General features: G+C 48.8%; 10 protein-coding genes across 13 annotated transcripts; 6 read left to right on the forward strand and 4 right to left on the reverse strand.

The window, feature by feature from the left end:
• Positions 1-484: 484 nt before the first annotated feature.
• Positions 485-3,776, reverse strand: LOC136186489 (protein arginine N-methyltransferase 9-like). 3 transcript variants are annotated; one of them, XM_065974048.1, is made up of 12 exons: positions 3,670-3,754; positions 2,831-3,610; positions 2,615-2,770; positions 2,385-2,558; positions 2,146-2,329; positions 1,708-2,096; positions 1,588-1,652; positions 1,334-1,535; positions 1,112-1,277; positions 956-1,054; positions 761-895; positions 485-712 (listed from the first exon to the last, which is right to left on the reverse strand). In XM_065974048.1, exons 2-12 carry the CDS (start codon positions 3,340-3,342, stop codon positions 587-589), a joined length of 2,208 nt encoding a protein of 735 aa, XP_065830120.1. In that variant the 5' UTR covers positions 3,343-3,610; positions 3,670-3,754; the 3' UTR covers positions 485-586. The 3 variants fall into 3 exon arrangements, with proteins under 3 accessions (XP_065830120.1, XP_065830036.1, XP_065829956.1); XM_065973964.1 differs by having other exon boundaries at positions 761-1,054; positions 2,831-3,622; positions 3,670-3,776; XM_065973884.1 differs by having other exon boundaries at positions 761-1,054; positions 3,670-3,755.
• LOC136187055 (uncharacterized) lies at positions 3,465-5,029 on the forward strand. The gene is made up of 2 exons (XM_065974601.1): positions 3,465-3,578; positions 3,731-5,029. Exons 1-2 carry the CDS (start codon positions 3,518-3,520, stop codon positions 5,014-5,016), a joined length of 1,347 nt encoding a protein of 448 aa, XP_065830673.1. The 5' UTR covers positions 3,465-3,517; the 3' UTR covers positions 5,017-5,029.
• A 51-nt stretch (positions 5,030-5,080) lies between these two features.
• On the forward strand, positions 5,081-7,129 carry LOC136195919 (uncharacterized). Its single transcript, XM_065985433.1, has 2 exons — positions 5,081-5,168; positions 5,430-7,129. The coding sequence occupies exons 1-2, from the start codon at positions 5,120-5,122 to the stop codon at positions 7,127-7,129; spliced, it is 1,749 nt and encodes a 582-aa protein (XP_065841505.1). The 5' UTR covers positions 5,081-5,119.
• Positions 7,130-7,204: 75 nt separating this feature from the next.
• Positions 7,205-10,408, forward strand: LOC136186682 (galactocerebrosidase-like). Its single transcript, XM_065974172.1, has 19 exons — positions 7,205-7,333; positions 7,383-7,515; positions 7,571-7,659; positions 7,715-7,765; positions 7,819-7,935; positions 7,986-8,024; positions 8,085-8,212; positions 8,268-8,385; positions 8,440-8,477; positions 8,564-8,688; positions 8,742-8,881; positions 8,929-9,018; positions 9,071-9,163; positions 9,212-9,353; positions 9,425-9,525; positions 9,579-9,652; positions 9,745-9,905; positions 9,959-10,041; positions 10,124-10,408. Exons 1-19 carry the CDS (start codon positions 7,205-7,207, stop codon positions 10,307-10,309), a joined length of 2,037 nt encoding a protein of 678 aa, XP_065830244.1. The 3' UTR covers positions 10,310-10,408.
• A 142-nt stretch (positions 10,409-10,550) lies between these two features.
• LOC136188269 (transcription factor 21-like) lies at positions 10,551-12,239 on the forward strand. The gene has a single exon (XM_065976046.1). It carries the CDS (start codon positions 11,550-11,552, stop codon positions 12,099-12,101), a length of 552 nt encoding a protein of 183 aa, XP_065832118.1. The 5' UTR covers positions 10,551-11,549; the 3' UTR covers positions 12,102-12,239.
• Positions 12,240-12,411: 172 nt separating this feature from the next.
• LOC136187317 (LRP2-binding protein-like) lies at positions 12,412-13,427 on the reverse strand. Its single transcript, XM_065974928.1, has one exon. The coding sequence runs from the start codon at positions 13,420-13,422 to the stop codon at positions 12,496-12,498; it is 927 nt and encodes a 308-aa protein (XP_065831000.1). The 5' UTR covers positions 13,423-13,427; the 3' UTR covers positions 12,412-12,495.
• A 68-nt stretch (positions 13,428-13,495) lies between these two features.
• Positions 13,496-14,630, forward strand: LOC136187782 (uncharacterized). Its single transcript, XM_065975501.1, has 3 exons — positions 13,496-13,615; positions 13,669-13,842; positions 13,900-14,630. Exons 2-3 carry the CDS (start codon positions 13,697-13,699, stop codon positions 14,555-14,557), a joined length of 804 nt encoding a protein of 267 aa, XP_065831573.1. The 5' UTR covers positions 13,496-13,615; positions 13,669-13,696; the 3' UTR covers positions 14,558-14,630.
• Positions 14,547-15,332, reverse strand: LOC136188188 (uncharacterized). Its single transcript, XM_065975941.1, has 2 exons — positions 15,139-15,332; positions 14,547-15,082 (listed from the first exon to the last, which is right to left on the reverse strand). The coding sequence occupies exons 1-2, from the start codon at positions 15,307-15,309 to the stop codon at positions 14,636-14,638; spliced, it is 618 nt and encodes a 205-aa protein (XP_065832013.1). The 5' UTR covers positions 15,310-15,332; the 3' UTR covers positions 14,547-14,635.
• A 105-nt stretch (positions 15,333-15,437) lies between these two features.
• On the reverse strand, positions 15,438-16,365 carry LOC136188046 (uncharacterized). Of its 2 annotated transcripts, none has more exons than XM_065975800.1 (2): positions 16,061-16,365; positions 15,438-15,985 (listed from the first exon to the last, which is right to left on the reverse strand). In XM_065975800.1, the coding sequence occupies exons 1-2, from the start codon at positions 16,277-16,279 to the stop codon at positions 15,515-15,517; spliced, it is 690 nt and encodes a 229-aa protein (XP_065831872.1). In that variant the 5' UTR covers positions 16,280-16,365; the 3' UTR covers positions 15,438-15,514. The 2 variants fall into 2 exon arrangements, with proteins under 2 accessions (XP_065831872.1, XP_065831934.1); XM_065975862.1 differs by having other exon boundaries at positions 16,208-16,361.
• On the forward strand, positions 16,115-18,537 carry LOC136186777 (asparaginyl-tRNA synthetase-like). Its single transcript, XM_065974278.1, has 14 exons — positions 16,115-16,507; positions 16,559-16,662; positions 16,753-16,879; positions 16,926-17,066; positions 17,118-17,198; positions 17,256-17,359; positions 17,409-17,541; positions 17,591-17,698; positions 17,752-17,789; positions 17,839-17,905; positions 17,955-18,083; positions 18,134-18,231; positions 18,289-18,315; positions 18,369-18,537. Exons 1-14 carry the CDS (start codon positions 16,412-16,414, stop codon positions 18,511-18,513), a joined length of 1,398 nt encoding a protein of 465 aa, XP_065830350.1. The 5' UTR covers positions 16,115-16,411; the 3' UTR covers positions 18,514-18,537.
• The last annotated feature ends 6 nt before the right edge of the window (positions 18,538-18,543 follow it).

Below are 18,543 nucleotides of genomic sequence, written 5' to 3' on the forward strand. Positions count from 1 at the left end.
GAGCCGATAACTCCTCGATTTGGTTTACTGCACACACTGCGTGTACGTTCTCTTTTCACGCTTAGAACAGGCCTACAATGCATTTCGCGGCCGATTGCTCGCTTCTACATCTCGTATGACGCATTTGCCAAGCGACGCGCGCGTAATGCGTCACAGCTGACGTACACACCCACTGTCGTCGTTTCGCACATTTAAACCGAATCGCGACGAAGTGTTGTTTGGAGCGTTGTCAGAATAACATTTACAGTTGATTTGCGTTGTTCTCTATTTGAAACAATTTAAAAATGACGTTACCAAGCTGCAGTACCCTCGCGAGTGATGAATACTCCCACCTGTCCGGACATTCACTCTCATAGGAGACTTTTATTTAGTGACTTTTATTATTTTGAGTCATAAGCTTCTCCACGCCCCTTACCTGCATGTTTATTTATGAGTCACACGTAGGTGAAGGTTGGCTGCCTGAGCATATATTTTAAAACTCCGGGTGAGTGCATATTTTATTACTTGACTTGGGCACATTTAGTTGGGCCAGAAGCACTCCTACTACGCGTTAGACGAATAGGCAAAAAGAATAGGTAACCGACACTCAGTTTTTTACTACTTTGAAATCTATGCACGAATCTCTCAAGAGAGCTGTCACTGATAATGAATCGCCTTTGACCACTTGAAGATCTTCTGGTAGAAGAAGGGCTGCTTGGCGGAAATGAGAATTCTAAAAAAGACGTACGCAGTAGTTAATATTCTTCACGAGATCCCTTACCGAAAATTCAGGCCCAGTGTTGATTATGTACTTGTCTGCAAGACAAATTTCATACCAGAAAGCAATAGCTGTAATACTCTCTGACTGCATTGCAGTCACAATCTTTTCCTCTTTGTAATGATCCCAGTGTGGTGACTGTACAGAAGGAAACTTGACAAAGAAGTTTCTTAAATCTTTCAAGGCACACATACACACCTTATAGTCGAACAAAAAATCTACACTGATAAATGGAATTGGCTTTGTGACGACTGCGTGTGGCAGCGTCGTCAAATCTAAATCGATTTGCAAGGTAACCTGCGCATAAAGAATCGTGACTTTTCCTACAGTGATCTATATAACTAACTGTTGTACCTGATATTCGTTCACGAAACGGGCTATGTCGAAGCCTAGAGTTGGGATAGAGCCCAAGACTTGACTGTTGGCTCGAAGAGCAGGCGATGCAAGGCACGTTCCGAAGATCGTCAATTTCTGAGGTAAAACGCGGGGACAGGAACCCGTAGCCTTCACTAAGGAATGACTGGGAATACAAATATAATTAAATCTATTTGATTTGATTTTCAGTGTATAGTATACATAGTGGATGAAATTTTCTCGAGTAATCCTTCTCGAAGAGTTCCGCGTTTGCCGACGGGATCAAACAGAACGATGCACTTGGAATCTTTCTTGATACTTTGCAAGACGTCGGCTAGACACTGGACGTCGACTTCTTCAGAGAAGCTGCGAAGAAGTGACGAAAGCCGACTATCGAGACGACACAGGTGACATTCAGCGCCGTCTACGGATAAAAGAATCAGTGCTCGAGCAAAAACGAGTCTCTCTTTCTTTACTCTTTCTAATCGCTTGAAGACAGGCATATGGAAAGGACCGAGAAAGGTCGAGTATGACTTCCTTGCTACATACAGCAAAGACTTCATCATTGATTGGATTCATAGACCCTCGAGACTTACGCTCCCTTTGCTGGAGACATCAGCGAGATTAACGCAGTCTTCAATTTTTCCTGATAATTGGAATCGTTCAGACTCGCCAGCACATCTCTTGGTATGAAGATGACTTGATTGGTCTCATTCTGTTTCTCTTTCTGTTTAGGCACTACAGTAACTTCAATTCTCGTCTCGGTACAAGAACTGCGCACGTCCACCCAGTCTCCATCGAGAACATCGACCGTTTGAGCGCACGGCACGGGATACACCGCCTGTTCCCAGCAGCTTTCACTTTCCGTGTCAGTTGATAGTTCGTCGACGTCGTCCAGATGCAAAACGAACCACGTGACAACGGCATCGAGTTGGCCTGAACGGACAATTTGAACCGGTACGGTCACCGGATCAGGTAACGGAACCTGGAAGAGGAGATTATGGGGAATTTTTCAGGCCACGTCTCTATGCTACCTCCGGATTAGAGAAATCGACGCGGAAAAGTCTCACAGGAGCCGTCAATTCCCTGAATCCGCCTCTCAGTGTATTAAGCTTTTCGGACGTGTAAGGCTCTCGCTGCATTCGCCCAGTTTCACTCACTTCCTCATAGTCACTACCAATCAAAGTAACGCCATCAACGTCCAGCTCACAGCATAACCTAAACAATCGTCCAAAGATTTCACATATGTGAATTAGGCTTTTTTTGTTCCTACCGACTTTGCTTGCGTATCGCTTCGCACTCGACTAGGCAAGCATAAACGGTGGCACCGGCGGGAATCACGCGTCCGTTGGGAGCAAGCAAGCATTTCCAGGCGTGTCTCAGTGTAGGAACGATTCCCTCTCCGAGCAAGCCTGCATCGACGATCTCCGTCACAACCAGCGACATCCTAATGAGAGAGAGTATGTACGTGTACGTTTTTAATTCCCTGTCAACGGAGTCTACTTTTCGGTGAGCCGAATATCATTCGACGAGGAATGCACAAGATCGATTCGATCGTTCATTCCATTGGCGAGAAATACTTTTTTGGCTATATCGCACATAGTCTTGGACAGATCACAGGCGACGACACGCCGAGCTCCAGCTCTGCAGGCAGTCATACTATACGAAAACCACACGAACTACTCTGACGTAATCATACGGGGATTAGTACTACTCAACCTCAGTATCCCAGTTCCGCATCCTATATCTAAGACGTCGGTGCAATCGTACTCGTTCACGGCCCGTTCGATTGCTCGACGATAGGCCCCGTTTCGTCGAATGTCGTTCAGCATGCGATAGTGCCATCGTTCGACGAGAAAATTCGTCACGCCTTCGAGACTGTCTCGCGCTCGCAAGAACGTCGAATCGATCGCGAGCGCGTGCCTATAGTGAGCCAGCGCTTCGCGATGAAAGCCCCACGAGTGGAGGCGAGTGCCCATGTCGTCGCTCAGGCGAGCGCTGTTGGGTATTGCCGTCGCGGCGCGCTGAAATGCGTCGCAGACGTCGCGAGGCGAGTCGCATCCGTCGGCTAACGCCTTGTAGACGCGATAGATGCTCGTTTCCACCGAAGGGAGAAGATTCGGGTGCGCTGCTACCGCCGCACATAGCAAGGCGAAACTTTCGCGAAGGTTTCCTGTCTCGAAGAGAGCCCTAGCTTGTCGGAGAACGCCGATTGAGTCGTTCTCGCTCATTTAGAGGTTGTCACGCATGCGTAGGGAGCTTTGTGTTGATCATGAAAACACCCAATTTTTCAAAATCATTTTTAGTGGAATTGTAACGAAACTTCTGACGTCACGATATCGCGATTCGTTCTCCCCCGCGTAGAGTTGTCGCGCATGCGTAAGTCCCTTGGCTTGCCACTCGAGAATGTTTGTCCTCCTGAAACGGTTCATAGCTTGGATGCAACGGCTGCCTGCAGTGTTCAAAGGTAAAAGATAGAACGTGGGGTTTCAGCAGGGTCTGGACGTAAAGCTTTCAGTTTTCGTCACGTCTCAGGCCGTTAGGCCACATTTCCTTACTAGCACTCGCACGTCTCCTAATTGCATGACTCGAGCCACTGTCTTAGCTTCGCTGTTTTAGAACTGTCGAGATCCTTTGAAAACCTCCTGAAGCCAAATCCGAGTCATCCAGATGACGTCATTAAACTTCCTGATCAGCGTCTTGCGTCATCAGTGTCAGAAGGAACAGTGAATTGTTTCGAACTTCTGTCGCAATCTCTCTCGACAATAGCTTCTTATCACGCGCTTCTAATTGCTTTCGTAATTCTCGTGGAAAACGTTATAGTGACGACGTTTCACATGAACATAAACTCGATGAAGTTGTTTGCTGGAGGCAATTGGACTCTCAGCCTTTCAGGAGTTTTTACCATTATTATGGCAATTATAGGAATGACGTGTCTGGCTTTTGAATGGGACAATCGGTCTATAAAGCGATTCTATTTCACAAGAGAGCAAGCGGAATGCCTGAGAACTTATCTCAGAATGGAAAGAGGCAAAATGATATCATCTCCTCTTGAGGATTTTAAGAGATTTCTAAACGAACAGCAGAAACATCTCATAGTGGGAGCCTGCTGTCATTCCGCCTTCGTTGCTCTGCTACTCTCTGGCGTCGGCTATTTCAGCGTAGACGCATCTAGTGACGGCGTCAATGTGAAATTTATTTTTTTTCTTAGGTGCATCTTAGCAGCTTCCGCAACTTTTATTGCAATTTTACCATCTCAAATTCTAATGGCATTCTACGCTTATAAGGTTAGTTTACTCGATCATCTTACTCTTCTCAAAGACTATGGTCTGGCTCGCACGTGGGAGGTCACACCTGACGAGACAAGGTGGAACAGTATTACAAGATTACCTCATACCCTGTACGACGAGATACACCATGGCTCTCGCTCAGTCTTCATTGCTGGCCTTCTGTGGAGTATGCTTGTTGTGTTGCTTGACATGTATATGGGAAGCGTTTACTGCAATCCTTCTGAAAACGTTGCTGCCTGGACTTTTCTTTTCCTATTCACTGTCAGCGAGCTAAATGCTGGCTGTCCCAGTCACAAAATGAAGTCCAGTGTAATTCTTGTGGAATCAGGTATAGTGTTGCTACTGGCTTACGTTCGCATGTTCTCACCACATGAAAATACGAGAGCAAATAAGCTGGAGTGCTTTAGTTTGATGGAATTCAAATTTGGCTTGTATCGATTCTATCAGATTTTAGGTGTTTATGTGACCTTATATTGGAGAACGTGGCTTGGTCATTACAACATGATGTCAATTGAAAGAGGAGAGAGCAACATTCGTTTAGGCATATGTGGTGTTGCATTGCTTTTATTGATAGCATACATTGTTTACCCTTGTGTGTGGATTTTACTGCAATAGGACTAAGCATCTACACTAATGTATGCGTATCACGTGGTCGCATGTAGCGCAGAGTTCAGGGGTGCGGCCACTTTCAAGTTTCAACATCTCGTGTCGTTGTGCAATGTCGACGCCGAATAGCACCGGGTCCAAAGTCTTGCAGAACTTCTACGGTAAAGCAAATCGCTGATCAGTAGCCTCCAAGTCCGTGGGCTAGTGTACGCGCACCAAGTGAACGCGTAGCTGTTACGCTAGCATAGTAGAACGCTATCAAAGTGACGTCATTCTCTACGTAGCCTGAGATCGAGGTAGCGCTGCGGTAGTGATGATCCTGTACTAAGGCATAAGTGAAGCCAAGCGCTCGGGAAATCACGTGGCCTTGAGAAAAACAGCTCCGAGTTGTACTAATAAATTCGCTTTTTCTGTTCCGGTAGGAAAAGCCAACGCTTTTGTGCTTTACGAAGAAGAGAACGAAGACGCGAAGCGGTGCGTAAAATGCGACATTTTACCCGTGGTAGAGAAATGCAATTGGGAAGCGCGTGACGCTTTCTGTCCCGGCGAATCAGCGGAAGCGAATCTAGCATACCTAAAGCAACACGGCTTTCTTTTTGTTGTCGTGATATGCTCCGCGTTTGCTGCAAACGACCTTCTGTGGATGCGCTTTCAGCAGATCCGACACATAAAAAATGTCCGTCTCATTCCAATTGTCTTGAAAACCGATGTCCCCGACTCAATCCGGCACGTGTCCTCTATACGTCTCTCCGGAGAGAAAGACGACGATTCTGACGAATTGAAGAGGCTGGAAATGGGACTCAGAGCGCAGCCGCCCGCACTTACGTCTCGTCGTCGACGACGACGACGACGTAGACGGAGGCAACAAGGAGACAACGCGCAATACAAACTCGAACTATTTCGACTGCAGCTCAAATTTTCCACAGCAATCACCAACTCCTTGCCTTTGTACTACGGGCTGTTTCTAATGCAGTTCTTGGCTTTGTTCGCTTCCCTGGTTTTCGATCTCGTCTTGAATGACGAGAAGAAGATAAAGAACATATTCTATACTGTATCAAGGTGTGTCTTGCTGCTGCTTCAAACAGTTGTTGGCTGTATAGTACCAACGAAACTTCGCCAGTGCTCCAAAAATATCAACGAAAACGTAGAAATCTATACTGAAAATCTTACCGAGGAAGATCTCAAGTCAGTCGAAACATTTATGAGAGAGCAGGAAGTAACGACTTTGCAACCATGTGACCACGCAAAGGCTTCATCGAAATATTACGATTGCCTCTTCAAACAGCTCAATATGTATCTCATTTCCTCCGATAAATTCTGTGTTTACGGTCCGCTTATTCACTATTTGCTGTTGCTGCTTCAGCTGTGCATTTTGGGGTATTTTGAATGGGACGGAGCGCTGCCGCTGTTCTCTGGCTACTTTTCGTACATGCGTCACGTGTATTGGTTTGTATCTCTCACCAAAGCGATATCCTTCTTCTTTCTTCTATTCTGCTCTCATCTCTGGGCGAGTCTTTGCTTTCATTCGTCGGCCAAAGTGGCCATTGACATTAACAATGCTCTTCGAGCTAGAGAAACTACCGTTTACAGTGATGTTCCAAGCGGTACCGGTAAATTGGCCGTTGTAGCGTGCAATTTAGATGGCTCGCTACAAAACGTGTTTAGAAACTATAAGTACATTCTCGGTGTTTTTGCGGCCATTCAACTAGCTCTGATTGTCAGTCTCCTTGCATGTGGGAACGAGACATCTGAGTTTGACTCGCGTCAGGAAGTGACATGCATTATTTTTCTTATTATGCTCGGATTTTCCGAACTCTGTCTTTGTTGCACCACAAGGAAGTGGAAAAGTATTGGAATACTGGTGGATGTTGCCTTGGTTGTCTTTGCTGGCATACTGCGATATAACGAAAGAGGGCAGCTTGTCTTTCGTCGTATATTTGACTTTCTAGAATTTGGTCTTTTGAGACTGCTCTTTTTCAGCATTCTTATTTGCCAAATAGTTAGAAATGTACATCTGAAGAAAGGACCAATACGCCAGGAGAATCTGAAAGAAATCGGATGTATAGTTGGTCTGATGCTACTTCTTTCTCCCGAAGTCTTTTATATGCGTTTATTCTTTTAAATTGCTTATATTGCTGTTAGTAGAAAATTTAGAAATGCGTTTGAAGATTTAATGAGCGACTTAGCGTGCGGTAGCATGGCAGCCGTTCTTGCTGGGTTGCTATTATGCGCTTCGTTTAGCTTCTGTTCGACACAGTACACGCTTGATGACTCGAAGGGACTGGGGAAGAAATTTGACGGAATCGGCGCCATAAGCGGCGGCGGGGTAAACGTCAAGAAAACACCAAACGCTCAAAACAAAGCGTTTTTCTCAGGCAACGTCTCGCCTCTTAGTCGACTACTCGCCCAACGAAACGTCCGAAATGATGGACTACCTCTTCAAACCCCATTTCGGCGCATCGCTTCAAATTCTCAAAGTCGAAATTGGCGGCGATTCCCAAAGCGGAGGCAAGAAGCTCCCATTTTCTCTTGTACGACGTTGCTTGCAATTATTTGTTGTCAGAGGGCACGGAAATGTCTCACATGCGAAACGCAAGCGACGAGGACTACAATCGAGGCTATGAGTGGGGCATTATGGTCGAAGCAAAGAAGGTATAGGACCGAAGCTGGAACAAAGGAATTATTAGAGAGTCTTTTTTTATTCTAGAGAAATCCTGATATTAAACTATATGGTCTACCATGGGCATTTCCAGGCTGGGTATTAATCATATGGACACAAACGTTTTTTCCTGTAAATTGAGAGTTTTTTAGTTGTCAATGGGAAAGGGGCAGAATCCTTACGCTTATCCGAATGTGACGGCTCGCTATATAGTCAATTGGGTCGAAGGAGCGAAGAAGACTCACAACCTGACAATTGATTTCATAGGGGTAAACTTACAATGGAAGATTTACATGTACACTATATATATTCTTCTCAGATTTGGAACGAAAGACCTTATGACGCAACATACGTAAAGGTGATCTTACCTGCAGCACTTCATAGCCTTTGGAGGGGACAAAGGAGAATTTTCGCCTAGACTCTCTGGAAAGAGTTGGACACTCGCGGTTTCGAAGAAACGAGAATCGTCGTCGCGGACGGCGGCTGGGGCATAGCAGCGGACGTTCTCAAAGATTCGGAACTAGCGAATGCAATTGACGTCATAGGGTGACGAAAATAATTCTATAAATTATTTATTTATTTATTTATTTATTGTTTGCAGAGCGCACTATCCCGGCTCGAAGACAACCGCTCAAGCGTTGGAAACGAACAAGACGCTGTGGGCGAGTGAAGACTATAGCACTTACAATGATCTGACTGGAGGCGGCTGTTGGGCTAGGGTAAGCATTACGTATCACCGTTGGGGAGTTCAACACTAAACAGTACCTTTTCAGCTTATCAATCAGAACTACGTATACGGCAACATGACTAGGTAATATTGTGAAACCGTGTTGGTCTGGTAGGAAGCACGGTTTCAAGTAAATTGATTTAATTAAACAATGGTGCTTTGTTCTTTAGTACCATTGCTTGGAATCTCGTGGCTGCTTATTATAAAGGCCCGCCGTTTTTTCGCGACGGTCTCATGACGGCCATTCATCCGTGGAGCGGCTACTACGAAGTCGAGAGTCCAATTTGGATGACAGGTGAGGGGGGCGCACGAAATTAGGATCGACGATGGGAATTTTTTATGACACAGCTCATACGACTCAGTTTACCTCTCCCGGCTGGTCGTATCTTCTCCACGGCTCGGGCGTGGGCGAATTGGTCGGCGGTGGAACGTACGTGACACTGAAGTCGTCGACTACGAACGACTTTACTCTAGTCATAGAAACAATGGTCCGCTTCTTCTGGGTTAGATGCGTGCACTCTGACTTTGTTTCTAGACGCATGATCACTCCATCTGCATCCGACCGAAACTCGCCCCATTTACTGTCAAGCCGCAGAATGCCTCGTTTCAACTGAAGGGCAGTTTGGTATGCAAGCGAACGCGAGAACCGCTTCGCCGCATAATACCGTGATTCTAAGGCGGCGAAGGGGGTGCACCTGGCTCTCTACGTTACCCACCTGAATTTTCAAGGAGGACCGAGTACAATATTCCAACGCCAAGCCGATATTTCGGTAAGCCTTCACCGATTATCGAGTATCGACTCAGCGTTTCTCGGTTAGGTCGCGGCGGACGGGCAGTTCACCATTGAACTCGACGTCGACAGCGTGTATACGCTTAGTACAACAAGAGGACAGCTAAAGGGCCATTATCCTCAAGACCACCCCAACGTCTCTTTTCCTTTTCCATACAAAGACGCGTTTAGTGAGCGAGCAAGCAAGCGTCGAGTACCTCGACATAATAAGCTCTGTTTCCCACCCCCACACCCCCCTTAGCGTACAATTCTTCACGCGAATATCCGCTATATTTCGAGGATCAGTCTGGCGTCTTTCAATTGTATGATATCACGGGTCGAGCTGGCAAAGTATTGAGACAGGTATGTTCTAAAATTCGCTTCTCCTACTCACTTTATTGTTTCATCGTCTGCAGGTGATCACGGAGCCCCCCATCGTTTGGGTTCCCAATGCAAATGGACCGGTCACGATCATTGGCGATCACACCTGGTAAAACAAGGAAAAAGATCGAATTGCTCCAATGAGTCCTTTTGATCGCTAAAGCATCGAGGGCTTCTCATCGTTTAGTACGCGTGTTTCAGGGTCAATTTGTCGGTCAGTGTACAAGTACAGACCTTATCGTCGAACCAGTCCGTCTTCGTCGCGGCGAGAGTCTCGTCCGCCGGCGTGTCGATATCCAAGGCCCAAGGCGTCTTCTTTTGGCTGACGGGAAGCGGCCACTATGCCGTCTCGTCCGACATAAGTATTGGGGAAAATATAATTTAGGGGCAGCAGAAGTGAGTGTGCCTCTGTTAGATGGAAAGACCGTGCTCGCACAAGGCGCTGCTCCGGTGAGCGTCTCGCCGAACAAGTGGATCACCCTAAGCCTTCAAGTGAAGGTAAGCCTCCGCGCGGAATCTCTGATAAACGAGGGCGTAGAGTAGAGAGATACGCCCGCGCGGGCGCGCGGGTGTGACGCAGGGAGCGTCGGCGTGGGGCTGCGTCAACGCGGTGCAAGCGTTCGCCTTGGAAAATTTTCCCGTCACGTCATCGGGTTGGGCGGCACTCGGTACCGGCTCATACGCCTACGCTCTCTTTGACGACTTTTCCGTCGATCCGCCCGTTTCGAATTCAAACGATTTCTGCCCTGTAGTCTCGTTGCCCTAAGAGTCCACTTAGGTCACCGCTGCGCGCGCCTTTTATTTTTTTCTACCCCAATCGTTCATTTTGATGGAGTTTAGTGCGTTGGACACCTTGCTAACTACACGTAGTGACCGTATTTGCGCTCGGGATATAGACGGTGTCTCTTGAGGAATGACCTCCAGTCTAAGCAACTTCCCCGTGATTCTGCTGCCTTGACCTGTCTGGCTATTTTGCTAAATCGTTTGTTTTTCAATGGAATTGGAGTCTACGCCTTCCGGGAAACCCAAACAGTCGAGGCGCCAGTCTAATGCTCTAATTGGTCTACCTTCCACCTCAGTAGATGTCGAGGTCAACAATTTCCTATTTGCGGTGTGCTATTTAGGAGAGGGGAATTCAATACATTCGATTCCCCTCCGAGATGCATTTGTCAAGGGCACACATAGAATGAAGTCGTTCAGGGAGCTGAGAAAAATCTCTCCCCGAGCACTCCGAGAGTCTTTTCTCAGCGAACACTACTAGTACTCGGTGCGCGCGTTAATAATTCCAGCGGCCAGATGGGCCTGCCATTCCGTCTTTTCGACCTCTAATTGGTTCTCGGCGTGGCTCCTACTGCCTGATAACGCCGTGCAGGGGGTGGCCGCTAGCATGGGGTCCGGAATCGCTGGGCGGACGTCACCGTCCCAGCTGTATTGACAGTCCCGACCGTAAAACGGAAATAGGTGTCCTCCGCTCCTAAATTCGAAAGGAATGGGGACGCGACCAGGTGCGGAGATCGTCTGCGGTCGGGGGAGGGAGGCTCGTTCGCGGAAGTTGACGGACTTGTTTTAGTAAGCGGTTTCAAGTGGTTCGTAAGTGCGCGGCGGCGTGCGTCTCGACACGGGGAGCGCGTTCTCGCGCAGGTGTCCACGCCTCGCGCCGCCAAGGCATGCGCAGTTTTCTTCCGCCCCCCGATGGAACGAAATGTGTGAGCGCGACCAAAGTTTGCCTTGGCTCCAGCTTGCACGAAGGCGAAATTAGAATCACGCACCTCGACGTTAGACATTCCGCGACCACGAGCGTGGGAAAGTGGGATCTCATGCGAAGCCGTAGAATGTCGAGAATTCTTTGATATGCAAGCTGAAGTGGAGATACGCCCACTCGCGCACACGGGCCACTTCCGGGCGAGCCGCGCATTTAGATTTGGTCCTCTCATTACCCGTAAACAGTCTCTGCCGCCGAGCGCCGGAGTTAGGAGCGAAAATCGAAACGAACGCTTGGACGCGATATGAGTGGTGGACGTCACGCGAACAACCTGAACGGAAGCGGTAGCGATAGCGGATCGCTTTCCCCGAGAACGGACACGTCGATCGACGCGACGGCCTCGCGAGGCTCGTCGAAGCGCAAGGCGAAGCGTGCCGAACGACGCGGATCGATGTCGTCGCTGACGGCGACGAGCGCCGGCTCGGCGAACGATCGCGAGCGCGATCGCATGCATTCGATTAACGAGGCGTTCAAGACGCTGAAGAATTCGCTTCCCTTTATACCGCCCGATACGAAATTGTCGAAAATTCGCACGCTGCGCTACGCCATCAATTACATCTCTCATCTCAGCCAGGAACTCGGCATCGACGTCGTCGTCGCCGATGCGGCCCCCGAAGCGACGAAACGGCCGTTGCCCTGCGATTGGCAAGTCGGATTCAGCGGCGTTGCGACGACGCCCTATGCCTATCACACCGCTCCGCGATTTCGGGTGTCTGGAGGCAGCGATCAGTTTCCGGCCTCGTACGCGCAGCCCGGGAATTTTCCCGCGCTACATCAAGTCGTGCATCACTGCTGATCACTCTCGTCCGCGCCCGCGCGGTTTGGTTACACCGCGCCCGCGCGCGCACCTACGAACCAACTCTTCTTTTCAGTCTGCAGCTAATTTTTATTTTTCAGTTGAGTAGCTCAAATCGAATCTTTTATCGCATTCAGATTCACGTTCGCACAAAGCGGAGACCCTAAGGCTTCCGACGTGCTGCACGCCACTCAAAATGCTAATGTAAGTTCCTTTCGAGTTTAGCCCGGCCCCCTTGTTCTTTAGTTCCCCTTCGCCGCGGGCGTGCAGCCCGCGATAAGAAGCTCCCCAAAACCGCCGTCGAACGAAATAGACAAGCGCGCGTGGGTTTATTTAGGAGATAGGTAGCCCAGCACATGCATTTAGCATACAAAACACGCCCTAACGACCCCAGCTAAAGACCCACCGTTATCTCTTCGTGCAAACGCGCCACGAGCGCCGAATCGAATTCGACGGCTTTCGCGCACAGCATTCGCGCGTGTTCCGCGGATACGTCGACGCCCTGACCCACGTGATAGCATCGACTCAAATAGAAGCAGGCGATCGCGATTCCCTTTCGTACGTAGGACGGCTCGCATTCCGTTCGCGCGGCGACGTCGTCGACGTCCGCCGCTTCGAGATTTGCAATGCGCGTCGCTATTTCGACGGCTTTGTTATAGAACTTCTTGCGATAATACTGCGCGGCAAGCGACGCGGCCGCGTACACGTTGCCCCGTTCGGCGGCCTCTTTGAGGCAGTTTAACGCGCGCTCAGGATCCGCTCTAGTTCCGTGTCCGCTATCGTACATGACTCCCAATGCGCCGAGCGATTCGAGACTTCCGTTTCGAGCGGCAAAGCGATGCCACTTGAATGCGGCGCGCAAATCCAAAAAGTCCTTGCGCGAATATAAAAGACCGAGCGTCGATTGAGCGCGTACGCTACCCGACGCTTCGCCATCACGTGCGGCGGCTAGAAACCAATCGAAAGCGGCCGAATCAGACTGTTTGACGCCGTGTCCTTCAAAGTAGGCCTTCCCTACGTGATACTGAGCGCTCGGAACGAGATGCTGAGTGCGTTTGTTCGTGCTACGAGCTATGTTCGTCATTATCTCCACGCCCTTTGCTGGATCCGCTTCGACGCCGAGTCCGTCGTAATACATGACTGCAAGTTGGTAGAGAGCTTGATGAGATCCCATATCTGCAGCGCGCGTAAACAGTGGCAAAGCGTCGTCGTACTCCTCGCGCAGAAAGTGATAGTAGCCGAATTGAAATATCGCATTGCCGTCGCCCGTTTCGCATCGCTTCTTTAGCTGCTCGAGCTCGTCTTCGCTACTTGTATCCATCGACGGTTTCCATAGGGATCGGAAGTAGCGTACGTCGCAATCCGGGCGTCATCGCGCTGCTTCAAATGTCTTTCGCTAAGATTTTGTCCGTCGGAGAGCGATTCTGTTATCCGTGCTGCTCGCTCTGTCATACCAAAGTCTTAGTTCCATCCGAAACGAATCGAATAGTGCCCGGAAGCGATCTATACGACCCGTAATGCCGAATTCTCGAACCTCTGTCCTGTCGCCTACATATCTCTCTACTAGAGACTCGTTTCTCGCCTGCAACGCGTGTATGGGAACAATGAAAGCCTCGAGGGCCGATTATCGCTACTATTTGCGCGTGAAAATCGTCGATCGCGCCGAAAACGTCGCAAACGCGTCGATCGCCGGTCGAGGCGCGGAAAAAATCGTGGGAGTCGATCCCAATACATTCGTAAGGTAAAAAAACAGTCGTTCACGTATCGTACGACGAAATTGGGGAACGTCGTTTCGCAGTCACTACGTTTGGAAGTTGAAATTGTCTCCTTCGAAACTGAAGTCGACTCTCGAATCGCTTCTGATTGGCTCTTGGTTCGTCTTTTTGTTTCACGGTGATTTTTCCTCGCCAGACGGACTTTTGAAGTGCACTGGAGCCGATCGTCTCGTTTGCACGACGGTTCTACCGGACAGTCCGGATTTTTCCCCTCTGACTCGATTGCTCGAACCGTCGATGAAGGAGGGGGAGGAGACGTCATTTCCAAAGGAATTGTCTTCTATTCAAGATCCGTCGCTGGCGTTTCTCTGCTCCACTTGGCATCCGCCCCAGACATCGACTATTGAGCTCGTCTCTCCTCCTCCTCTCCCACCACCCGTTGTCCCGTCACTCGACGATCCGAGCTTAAGTGACGAGGATATTTTGATCGCCTTGACGACGATGACAACGGCAACGACGTCTGCTGATCGCGAATCGGCGTTGAATTGTTCCTGGATCGATCAGCTGTCAAGCTCGACGTTCATGCGCGAATTTTGGTCTCCCGTGAAGTCGCCCGACGCCAAAGAAGGGCCCATTTGTACAAGCACGCCTTTTACGACCCAGAGACAACGCGTAAGTTTGGTGGGACATACGCCGAAGGCGACGTCGTTCGCACCGACCGGTAGGCGAAAGATACCCTAATATTATTAATAAAATTAAATGTTTATCCCCGCTAAATGAAATTTTTACTACTAGAGTTTTTATTATATACTACATGTATCACGAAACTCGACAGCATGTAGTAGTAGTATTGACGGGCTGACTGGTTCCCCAGCGTGGACCTGCGAGAGCGTATTGCTTGAGACCCCCGTCCTCCTTGTGCTTCTTGCACAGCTCTCGCGTCAACTCTTCGAAGGCGACGACGACGTTCGTCGACGTCCTCGCCGACGTCTCGACGAACGTCATGTCGTATCGATCGGCGACGGCTCGCCCGTCGGCGTGCGAGACGACTCGCTGTTCGTCGACTCGATCGCTCTTATTTCCGACGAGCGTCTTTAGAACGCCGTCGCAGGCGTACTGTTCGACTTCGCCGATCCACGTCGGCACGCTGGCAAACGACGCGCGATTGGTGACGTCGTAGACGACGACGATGGCCTGAGCGCTGCGATAATAGCTCTGGGTGATCGTGCGGAAGCGCTCCTGGCCGGCGGTGTCCCACACTTGAAGCTGAATTCAAATTCAATCGATCATTTTTCAAGGTAGGCAATGGGGGAACTTATTACTTTGACCGTTTTGCCGTCGATTTCTAGCGTTTTAATCGAGAAGTCGACGCCGATCGTCGGCCCGTCGCTGGTGAAAACGTCGTCGGTGAATCGACGCAAGAGGGACGTCTTGCCCACGCCCGCGTCGCCGATCAGAACGATCTTGAAGAGAAAATCGTAATCGTAATTCATTGCACCGTAGAGTGGTCCTTCTGCTTGTGAGAAACAGAACTCGCCGTCTTACTTATATACGTCTAAGACTCCCGCCACGTCGATCGACGTGGCAACGCTGAGGTAACGCACGTGACCCACTTAGCATATAATTTCTCATCGTTTCATTTTATTTTTAGTACATCGCTATCGAATATAATTAAATATCGTTCCTACTCATCCATCGTCACGTGGAACTGCAGCATCTCTTATTGGCATCCGCCTTAGTCGTCATGTCCTGATCATCAATGATCACGTCGTCGTCGCCGCTCCGATGCGAGTATTGATCCAACAATTCGCGCGGCATCTTCTTCAGCATTGCCGCCATCATATAGAAAATATGATTCACTTCGTCCTGCTTCTCCTTGACCGACGTCTCCCAGAAATAGGTGAAATCGTGCGCCTCGGCGAAGCCCTGACCGCTGCGCTGCTCGACGACGCGTCTCGCCTTCAAATCGTTCTTATTGCCGACGAGAAATAGAAGTGCGCTTCCCGACGGACTGTGATTATAATACTCAGTCAACCAGACGCGTAAATTGTGAAAGGAATGCCGATTCGTGACGTCATATACGAGAAGAACGGCGTGGACGTCGCGATAGTAACGTGACGTCATGCTCTGACGAAAGCGTTCTTGACCGGCGGTGTCCCAAAGCTGAAGCTATAGAAACGTCTTCTCTAAGTGAAGGAGGGGGGGGGGGGGGGGGGGGGGGGGGCTGTAGTGTAGCGCACGTACGTTCACTATATCTCCGTCGATTTTCAGGGTTTTTTCCTTGAAATCGACCCCGATCGTCGTTTCGGGCTCGATTTGCGGAAATGCGCCGTCGCCGAACGCGCACGTCATGCACGTCTTGCCGACGCCCGAGTTTCCGAGTATGATCACCTTGTACGTGACGCTCGGCGATTGATTTCGCGACGGGCCGCGCACTTCGCGCACTTGAACGATTCGAGACATGGCGAAATGAGCGTCGGCTGAAGATCACGCGTTTTCGGTTCGTTCGGTCACATGAAGATGATGATGCGAGTGACGTCAGCAGGGGGGACTTTCGAATGCGGAAAGGATTAGCGCACGTTGCGATCGCGAAGGATGCGTTCTCGATTCCTCGTTTCTTTTCGACGCTCGCTGTCGTTCAAACGCATCAGCGAGACAGTCGAACCATCGGAATCTCGAGTCGTCGTTCAAGTGGGTAAAATGCGAATATTTGGCGCTATCTCGAGGTATCTTCGCTCCTAGGGGTGGATTCGATCGATTCGTCGTCAGAAAGAAATTGCCTTCGTCGATGTTAACGACGGATCGACACTACGAAGCTTGCAGGTGATCGCTGGCGAAAATTTAAAGTAAGTTGATACTATAGTATTTTAATTAATTAAATTAAAAATTAGTGACGTCTAAATTAATAATTAAATATCTTTGGTCCTCCCCCCAAGCGTCGACAATTTGTGTATTGGGACATCGGTTCGAATTGGCGGAAATCTGACGCCGAGTTTTCATAGAGGTCAATTGGTCGAACTCAAAGCAGACGAAATTACCGTCTTAGGACAATGCAATCCCAAGGCACTGCAACAAGAATTCTATATAGAAATAAATTATCTTGCCGCAGGAATATCCTTTCAAAGCGAAACGACGTCATTCACTCGACTACATACGACAGCATCCGCATTTGAAGTCGCGAACGAGTTTCTTTTCGTCTGTACTACGAGCAAAGAACGCCGCCTCAGTCGCTCTTCACGCCTTCCTGCAGGTCAGCAGAGAAAGGGAGAGTCGAGTGCCGCCATTTAGACGTCACAGGTAGGAATCGGGCTACATTCAAGTCCACACGCCTGTACTTACGACGAACGACTGCGAAGAATTGGGCGATCTTTTTCAAGTCGAAGTGCGTACTTTTTGTCACCTGTGGAATTTATTGATTCATTAGGCGTCTTTCTTTTAGCCTCAGTCGTACTTCGAAGCGTCGTCCGATCGACGGTCGCATTTCTTTGGTACTCCCGTTTTTCTGACCGGGTCTGGACAATTGCACGCGGAGCTGCTAGCTTGGTTAGAGTAGCTGTTGTTACTGTGATATCAGGAGGAGGCTGTTGTCTAGTGGGTTAGGAAGCGTGTATACGTTCGGGCCGACGTTTCGAGCCGAGAAGTCGCACACGCGACGTCATTTGGCTGAATTTTGGATGCTCGAACCCGAGTCGTGTCGACTGGATAGCATGGAAAACTTGACGAATGTTAGAAAGGAGTGACCGGAAGTGTATTTACATGCAGTTGTTTCTCTAGTTCATTGAAAATTGCCTCAAGTGTACTCTCAAATCTTGCTTGTCAAAGTGCGAGGCAGATGTTTATTTTGTCAGTGACTACTCGTCTCAAGGAGAAAATAAGTCGCTGGTAACTATTTCCTCAGCATGTGTAGTGTCATGAGTGACTGTGTCTTCTTCCAGGTTCATTTGGAGTCAGCTATAGAAAAGCCGTATCTAAGGTATTTACTAATTCACTATTGAGTCTATTGTTGGAGTCATTTATTTTAGAATTTCCTACACTGAAGCAATTCGAATTCTTGAGAGCAGCAACGAAACGTTTGAATTCGAACCCAAGGCAAGTCACAATGTGTGTTAGTGTTTCTGCATTGAGCTCTTTTCTACAGTGGGGATGTGATTTACAAAGTGAACACGAAAGGTTTATCGTTCGTTACTGCAATAACACGCCCGTCTTCGTCACCGACTTTCCTATTGAACTAAAACCATTTTACGCACGTGACAACGGAGATAATACGGTAAAAATGAAATTAAAAATGAACGAGACAAACTATTGTTTTTTTTTCAGGCGGCTGCTGTTGACCTTTTAGTTCCTGGAGTAGGAGAACTCGTCGGTGGAAGCGTACGAGAAGAGAGATTAGAAAATCTTTCATATAGAATGAGAAAGTGAATAGACTTGCACATCGTATTTTTAAAAAAATCTTCAGGGAATTTTTTCTTTAGGAAAGGAATTGATACAGATTATGACTGGTGCGTTTTTCATGTGGTAATAAGGCTGTCCTTGTACACTCGCCTATGTTTAGGTATTTGGATATGGCCAAATTTGGTGCCATGCCCCACGGTGGCTTCGGTCTCGGTTTCGAGCGCTTTCTTCAGTATCTACTGGGTCTAGACAATATACGAGACGTAATTTCATTTCCGCGATTTTTAGGCTCGTGCAAATACTGAAAATAAAGGCCACGTGCAAAGGCACGTGCT

Source organism: Oscarella lobularis, chromosome 1 (genome assembly GCF_947507565.1).
Source record: "Oscarella lobularis chromosome 1, ooOscLobu1.1, whole genome shotgun sequence".
NCBI classification, from domain to species: domain Eukaryota; kingdom Metazoa; phylum Porifera; class Homoscleromorpha; order Homosclerophorida; family Oscarellidae; genus Oscarella; species Oscarella lobularis.

What these genes read in the sequence shown, in the direction of transcription:
- LOC136186489 (XM_065973964.1), bottom strand. Translation starts at nt 3,342, where the DNA reads ATGAGCGAGAACGACTCAATCGGCGTTCTCCGACAAGCTAGGGCTCTC. An exon ending in TCGATTTCTCTAATCCGGAG is followed by an intron (nt 2,097 to 2,145) that starts GTAGCATAGAGA and finishes CTCCTCTTCCAG; the next exon opens with GTTCCGTTACCTGATCCGGT. An exon ending in GTTTCGTGAACGAATATCAG is followed by an intron (nt 1,055 to 1,111) that starts GTACAACAGTTA and finishes CTTTATGCGCAG; the next exon opens with GTTACCTTGCAAATCGATTT.
- LOC136187055 (XM_065974601.1), top strand. Translation starts at nt 3,518, where the DNA reads ATGTTTGTCCTCCTGAAACGGTTCATAGCTTGGATGCAACGGCTGCCT. An exon ending in GCTGCCTGCAGTGTTCAAAG is followed by an intron (nt 3,579 to 3,730) that starts GTAAAAGATAGA and finishes TCGCTGTTTTAG; the next exon opens with AACTGTCGAGATCCTTTGAA.
- LOC136195919 (XM_065985433.1), top strand. Translation starts at nt 5,120, where the DNA reads ATGTCGACGCCGAATAGCACCGGGTCCAAAGTCTTGCAGAACTTCTAC. An exon ending in AGTCTTGCAGAACTTCTACG is followed by an intron (nt 5,169 to 5,429) that starts GTAAAGCAAATC and finishes CTGTTCCGGTAG; the next exon opens with GAAAAGCCAACGCTTTTGTG.
- LOC136186682 (XM_065974172.1), top strand. Translation starts at nt 7,205, where the DNA reads ATGGCAGCCGTTCTTGCTGGGTTGCTATTATGCGCTTCGTTTAGCTTC. An exon ending in CGGCGATTCCCAAAGCGGAG is followed by an intron (nt 7,516 to 7,570) that starts GCAAGAAGCTCC and finishes ATTTGTTGTCAG; the next exon opens with AGGGCACGGAAATGTCTCAC. An exon ending in TGACAATTGATTTCATAGGG is followed by an intron (nt 7,936 to 7,985) that starts GTAAACTTACAA and finishes TATTCTTCTCAG; the next exon opens with ATTTGGAACGAAAGACCTTA.
- LOC136188269 (XM_065976046.1), top strand. Translation starts at nt 11,550, where the DNA reads ATGAGTGGTGGACGTCACGCGAACAACCTGAACGGAAGCGGTAGCGAT.
- LOC136187317 (XM_065974928.1), bottom strand. Translation starts at nt 13,422, where the DNA reads ATGGATACAAGTAGCGAAGACGAGCTCGAGCAGCTAAAGAAGCGATGC.
- LOC136187782 (XM_065975501.1), top strand. Translation starts at nt 13,697, where the DNA reads ATGGGAACAATGAAAGCCTCGAGGGCCGATTATCGCTACTATTTGCGC. An exon ending in GATCCCAATACATTCGTAAG is followed by an intron (nt 13,843 to 13,899) that starts GTAAAAAAACAG and finishes GTCGTTTCGCAG; the next exon opens with TCACTACGTTTGGAAGTTGA.
- LOC136188188 (XM_065975941.1), bottom strand. Translation starts at nt 15,309, where the DNA reads ATGAATTACGATTACGATTTTCTCTTCAAGATCGTTCTGATCGGCGAC. An exon ending in TCGACGGCAAAACGGTCAAA is followed by an intron (nt 15,083 to 15,138) that starts GTAATAAGTTCC and finishes ATTTGAATTCAG; the next exon opens with CTTCAAGTGTGGGACACCGC.
- LOC136188046 (XM_065975800.1), bottom strand. Translation starts at nt 16,279, where the DNA reads ATGTCTCGAATCGTTCAAGTGCGCGAAGTGCGCGGCCCGTCGCGAAAT. An exon ending in TCGACGGAGATATAGTGAAC is followed by an intron (nt 15,986 to 16,060) that starts GTACGTGCGCTA and finishes ACGTTTCTATAG; the next exon opens with CTTCAGCTTTGGGACACCGC.
- LOC136186777 (XM_065974278.1), top strand. Translation starts at nt 16,412, where the DNA reads ATGCGTTCTCGATTCCTCGTTTCTTTTCGACGCTCGCTGTCGTTCAAA. An exon ending in TAGGACAATGCAATCCCAAG is followed by an intron (nt 16,880 to 16,925) that starts GCACTGCAACAA and finishes ATCTTGCCGCAG; the next exon opens with GAATATCCTTTCAAAGCGAA. An exon ending in CTTTCATATAGAATGAGAAA is followed by an intron (nt 18,232 to 18,288) that starts GTGAATAGACTT and finishes TTTTTTCTTTAG; the next exon opens with GAAAGGAATTGATACAGATT.